This window comes from Papaver somniferum, chromosome 1 (assembly GCF_003573695.1).
Source record: "Papaver somniferum cultivar HN1 chromosome 1, ASM357369v1, whole genome shotgun sequence".
In the NCBI taxonomy this organism is placed as follows: Eukaryota; Viridiplantae; Streptophyta; class Magnoliopsida; order Ranunculales; family Papaveraceae; genus Papaver; species Papaver somniferum.
In genome coordinates this window covers 30646736-30652667 of record NC_039358.1, presented here as the reverse complement: position 1 = coordinate 30652667, position 5932 = coordinate 30646736, and the positions used below count along the sequence as shown (strand labels likewise).

Below are 5932 nucleotides of genomic sequence, written 5' to 3'. Positions count from 1 at the left end.
ATGAAGAATTAGAGAGAAAGAAGAAAAGACTTCCGTTGTGCAATGCCTTATGAGTGAAGGCAGATGCGTACTTTGATGCAAGTATGCAAGGCTGTGTGATTGTGGGTGAAGATGATTCACTGAACCACAATCATTGCCGGTCATGTCCCATGAAAATTTTAGGCGATTAAATGTGCATGTGACAGGCTGTCATTCGGACAGCTTAGGGAAACTGCTCCCATGTCAATTGCAGAAAATTACTCTTCACAGATCAATCAACAACTCATTGAGTGGTGGATACCTCTTTTATCTGCTCAATTTTTCAACCAAAGTAGACAGTCTTCTCCACGCTTTGAAGTTCCAGTAGCATCGATAAACATAGAAGCAAGTCGGTGGTAAAAAGATTCACGGTGGGAGGAGCGTATGAGCCTTTAACTAGATGCTTTCCTGGGAAATGAGACTGCAGGAAAATAACCAATACCAGCACCCATCTTTTGAACCCTGTCAAATGTCACACAAGTAAAGATTGCTTGACAATCCGTAAATCAGCACAGACACTGCATTCATCAATTACAACAGCTTGGCGCATCTTCAAAACGCCCGCCCAGAGCAAGAGAAACTGCAGGAAAATAAACAAACCAGCACCCATCTTTCAATCCCCGTGGCACGCCAAGAGATACACCATTCCCGTGCAAAGAAATCTCATCTCGATCTAAATCAATGTAACATTCAATTATATAACTATCAACCCATGACTGACCATACGTCTCAGCATCCGTATTCCCATTTGGTAACTCTTCTCCCATCAAATGAATCTTCAGCATATCCGATGCCTTTGTGGTCTGTGAAGCTACAAATAGAGGCTATCCCAACCGAGCTGCTGTAGTCCACAAGTTTCTAAAATGACTACATTCATCCATTTCCCTCTGCACGCGCATGCATTAAAGATAACAGCAAAACATAGATTAATTTGAATGTTGCACTACAAAAAAGAAGACTTTTAGGAACGGCCATTGCTCATCAAAATGTCCCTAGAAAATTGTAATTGGGATGTACCCCTCTAACCGTCCCTAGTGATGTGTTTTTGGGACGGTGGGTACAAAACGTCCTAATAATTTTTAATTAGCCGTCCCTAATAGTGTGTTTTTGGGACGGTGGGCACAAGACAACCCAATAATTTACTTAGCCGTCCCTACTCCTAGTGATTATGTCATCGGTAAGTTAGCTATTTTGCTCCTCGCAGCAGTGAAACATAGTCCCACTTTTTAATCGAAGTAAAAAGACATAAAAGGAATGCCTAGTTTCCTCCTCCCAGATCTGTAACCAAATCATCTTCTTCCTCGAATCCTCTTTTGCTCATAAGCACATTGGGAAGAATGTGTTTTTGCAAACCCTAAATTAAAGAGAAACTGCTTATGTGAAATCTTCAATTTCTCTCTGTCTCCGCTAACTCGTTCAAATCTAGCAGGTTCTCGTCGTGCAACTTAGGGTAAGAATCTCTTTCTAAATCCCTTTGAACTTTTTCCAGTTTGTTGTTTGAAATACACAATTGAAGGTTTATGTTGGGAAAATCGCAGTATATAATCAAATTAATTTGCTCGATTTTGAGGTGAAATTTGTTATTTCTCCGGTTCAATTAGAGAATACTATTGATTGAGTATGATAATTTTGAGTTGATATAATTTTGTATTACATGATTAAGGGCACATGCATGCTAGATGTGAAGCTCATACTTGGTTGAATGGATTATTTGTCTACTTGCTTACATTAGTCAATTTGTTTACCCTTATTAGACTGGGAACTTGTGATTTTGTTTACTTGCTTACATTAGTCAATTTGTTTACCCTTATTAGACCGGGAACTTATGGTTTTGTTTACCCTTATGAACTGAGAACTTGTGGTAGTATGTAATCATTTTTTTTTACTTGGTATAATTTGTGCTTCTGTTCAAATTTTAGTCGGTCCTGGAAATATTTTTGCTATTTCGTTCACTTATTCATGGTTAGTTCTTTTGTTACTCCTTTTGAATTTTCTCAAAATATGGCAATTGTTCACTGTGCCATATCTACAGAAACCTTCTACTCAATGTGAATTCATAAGTAAATAATTTACTCCGCCACCTACTCAATCTGACTAAAGAATGTAAAACAAAGTTCTTCTCTCAATTTTACTCCGTCTATTCGTTCATATTGCCATATAGTATAAGTAATGATCTTTGCCTTTAATTTCTGATCCTAACATGGAAACGGGATAATTGGTAATTACTGCTTTGTAGCGCCACAAGAAAACCTCACTTGGATATTTTGATGCTGATAAAATCAAATCAAGATACATAGGAACATGTTAGCAATATTGACCTTTTAGTAGATTTGTAGTCCCAATTATTTATTTATTGATATTAATTATTACTTAACTTACTAAGTATCTGTTAAGTGAGTAAAAGGAAAAGAGAAAACCTTAATCTTGATTATCCTACACTTTTAAATTGTTGCATCCATATCTAAACACCAGGTGCCGGTGAATCACATATTACGATCAATTGTTGCATTCTGTTATTGCTCTTTATAGTCATTGAGATGGGACTTTTCTTCTGATGGTTCCACAGTTTCCTTACCACCAGTTCTAACGTCCTGTACTTAAGTTTCTGACTTGTCATTTTTTTAGATCCTATATATGATATGAATGTGTGTTACGCCAGGTGCATATTGCTGGTGTTGGCGATTAGGTTCATATCATCGCAGGTCCAAACAAATAGTTCAACAAACTTGTGGCTCCAAGCCACATATGGGATATGCAAAAGAGGTAAAGCTGTTCAGTTTGATCTTGAGAGTAAAAATTTTCTTGAAAGTTGCTCGTTTCTTTCTTTACAGAGTGTGTTTCTTGAGGGTTTTACTTACTTCTTCAATTTCGTTTTCTTCATCTTCTTTATCATCATCTTTCTCAATTAAACAAGAGCCGGAAGATTAATCATTAATCAATTATGAATATCCTCCGTTTCGTCTTTGGAATCTGTGGTAGGTTTATAAAAATTCAATCATTATCTAAATTGCTTCTTTCTTTTTGTTATTTGTGTATGTGGTTTCTTTGTTGATTTTGTTAATTATGGAGTATGATGTCTCTCTGAAACAGGAAATGCAACTGCTCTGTTTCTCTTCTTGTCTCCACTGTAAGGTATCTTTCTCCCTATGTTCTTTTGATCTTGTCCATTAAAGGGCCGAGAAATTTCATTAAGGCCTTAGAGAATTTAGACATTAATGTCTTCTTTCGGATTCTAATAACAAATTTGGGGTTAATTACTTTCATGTTTGCTTAATTAGGTTTCTTGAATTATCATCTTTCTTGTTTTACAGACACCAATGGTGATCGTCAATTCCTCTTAGTAATTTATTTTGACAATGGATTTCAATATATTTCTATTTCTTCATAATTTGCAGAGTGACATTCCGTAGAATCAGAAAAACCAAAGGGAATCGACAATTCTCTGGTGTTCCTTACATCATGACCTTGCTAAATTTCCTTCTCTCTGGACGGTATAACTCTCTCTACCTCTCTATCTCTCTACAACATGATTTCTGTGTGCGATTCTATTTCGGAATGAATGGAATAAAGAATAGCATAGGTATAAGAATTCTTTGTAACATGATTGCTCAATTGCCTTCGCTCTTGATGGAATATGCGATTCAAAAATGAGACTGATAGTAGTATGTTGAGCTCCCGTATACTTTTTTTCCTTGTTACGCCTTCATTAGGATAACTTCGAGGAGATGGGCAATACTGGTCCTTGTGGTGGACCCTGCACAGAAACTCATTTTGATAGATTTGGTAACCAAGATCCTGCTTTGTTGTTCAAAAATGATGACCCAACATGCATTGAGATCTGGAATCTTTTTATTCATGTAAAAACTTCGCATATGGAAAATGTTTTTCTTAGTAATTCATTTGCAATCACTTCATTGTTGTTCAAACAGAGTGTAAAGTATAGATGGTGGTTATTGGTGGCGCAAATATGGGAAATAAGTGCTAAAGTTGCAGCATTGCTGCCAAACCTAAACAATGAAGGACTCAATGAAGAACTCGAGGTATCCTACCAAACTTATATCCAACTCGTTTGATTACTTGGTTAAGTGATAGGAAATGTGGCAGCATACTGGGAGCTCGATGGAAATTTTGGTGTCATGTGCCAACGGTACGGGCATTATCCCAAATGTTCTAATTGAGATGAGTTAGAACTCCTCCAAAGGCGTAACACAAACAAGAAATGCAAACCCATAAACTGGGTATTTATTCCTCCATCCCTGTCCCATTACTATTTACTGTTATGCCCTATTTGGTTTGGTCATTTTCTCGTAACCATGAACTGAGTATGTAAGCTAAGATGCCATTTGTTTAGTTATTTTCAGTAAAAAACGATTTGAGCCTACGACAACCTGCGATGCTAATAATTTGGTTCTAGGAATTTTCTTTTATTCGAATTTCACTCTACAGTGAGGCACCCTTATCTAGGTTAGATACTTCGGTTTTGTTCTCCGTGTACATCGATCGATGAAATCCTATACTAACTTTGGTTTGCTGCAGAATTTCGACGATGATAGATGGAAGGAATTAAATGTTGCGTAGCAATAACAGGTACTTCTGGAGCAGAAGCAATCAAATACATTCCCAATATAGATGGTGCACCATTTATGTCCAAGTTGTATACAACTTTGGTAGTCTAAGAACATCACCTTTTGATTGTTTTTGCAGAGTTTATTTTTTTGTTGTACGAGATTTGTTGTTGTAAATGACTGGATCATTTTTGTGACCTGATTTCATGAATGAGAATGTCTTTTGGTGAAATGTTATGTGAATGAATGTTTAAAAGGGTAAAGGGAAAGGCATCCTGCCAAAGAAACTCACAGTGTACATCACCTTTTGATTGTTTTTGCAGAGCTTTTTTTCTTTTTTTTTTTGTACGAGATTTGTTGCTGTAAATGACTGGATCATTTTTGTGAACCTGATTTCATGAATGAGAATGTCTCTTGGTGAAGTGTTATGTGAATGAATGTTTAAAAGGGTAAAGGGAAAGGCATCCTGCCAAAGAAACTCACAGTGTATTTCCAAATTTTGCAACGCTTTACAAGCGTTACAATTTAGTAATTATCTTAGCGTTGGAATTTGACTTTAGGGACGGTATGAAAAACATTTGGGACCGGTTTAAAACCATCCTTCGAGAAACTATCCGTCCCTAAGTATTAGTGACGGCTACTCATAACCGTCCCTAATAGGCAAATCTGTCCCTAGTAGTATTAGTGACGGTGGTTCTAGGGACGATACGACAACCGTCCCTATTACCTTTTTGGGACGGCTTTAGGCCTTTTGTGATATTTTTTTGACCGTCCTAGAGGCCTTCTGTTTTGTAGTGTTGGTTCTTCAAAAGCTTCTGAGGTAAATCAATCGCACCAGCCTAGTTCTCCAACTTCGGATTTCTTTGCGCAAGCTTTGGTTGATAAAAACAAGAAAGCTGTGGTCATCCAATTTATGAAAGAAAAATACTTGCCTGCAATAGAGATGATCAAAGCATTTAATGACGCTTCTGGCTTGGGACTAGAGAAAGATATCGATTATCTCATTCGTCTACTCATCAATTTGGCTATTAAAAGACCTGGAAGTTTTCAACTTCGAATGTAAGGAGGCAAATCCAGGTGTTTAGTCTTCTTTTTCGTTTCTTTATTGGGTTTCTTTCTCTCTTTTGTTGCTATGTTACGAATCACAATGGGCCAACATTCCATTCATTTTTCCTTGTCATTACTGTGTGAATTTACACGCAACATAGTAGTAAATTGCTGGTCATGAGTAAGCACCTTTCAAGTTCCTTTAAGGCAAGTAGAGGACTAGAACGATTGATGTCAAAATCTGATTGTGATTAGTGAGAGTGTTATAATTAGTTAAATGATCAAGTCAACTTACTTAATCC

At 36.9% G+C, this 5932-nt stretch overlaps 1 protein-coding gene across 4 annotated transcripts; it reads left to right on the top strand.

Moving 5' to 3' along the window:
* Positions 1-1314: 1314 nt before the first annotated feature.
* LOC113326978 lies at positions 1315-4862 on the top strand. 4 transcript variants are annotated; one of them, XR_003348669.1, is made up of 6 exons: positions 1315-1468; positions 2678-2781; positions 2933-2993; positions 3109-3150; positions 3414-3509; positions 3948-4862. XR_003348669.1 is itself a non-coding variant. In XM_026574641.1 (2 exons), the coding sequence occupies exons 1-2, from the start codon at positions 3744-3746 to the stop codon at positions 4594-4596; spliced, it is 357 nt and encodes a 118-aa protein (XP_026430426.1). In that variant the 5' UTR covers positions 3544-3743; the 3' UTR covers positions 4597-4862. The 4 variants fall into 4 exon arrangements, 2 of the variants coding, with proteins under 2 accessions (XP_026430426.1, XP_026430420.1); XR_003348667.1 differs by having other exon boundaries at positions 2678-2993; positions 3948-4256; positions 4555-4862; XM_026574641.1 differs by lacking the exons at positions 1315-1468; positions 2678-2781; positions 2933-2993; positions 3109-3150; positions 3414-3509 and having other exon boundaries at positions 3544-4058; positions 4555-4862.
* The last annotated feature ends 1070 nt before the right edge of the window (positions 4863-5932 follow it).

Bases quoted from the DNA above. Each gene is read 5' to 3' on its own strand.
- LOC113326978 (XM_026574635.1), top strand. From the start codon at position 3,744: ATGGGCAATACTGGTCCTTGTGGTGGACCCTGCACAGAAACTCATTTT. The intron at 4,059-4,122 runs GTATCCTACCAA...GAAATGTGGCAG, and splicing joins GACTCAATGAAGAACTCGAG to CATACTGGGAGCTCGATGGA.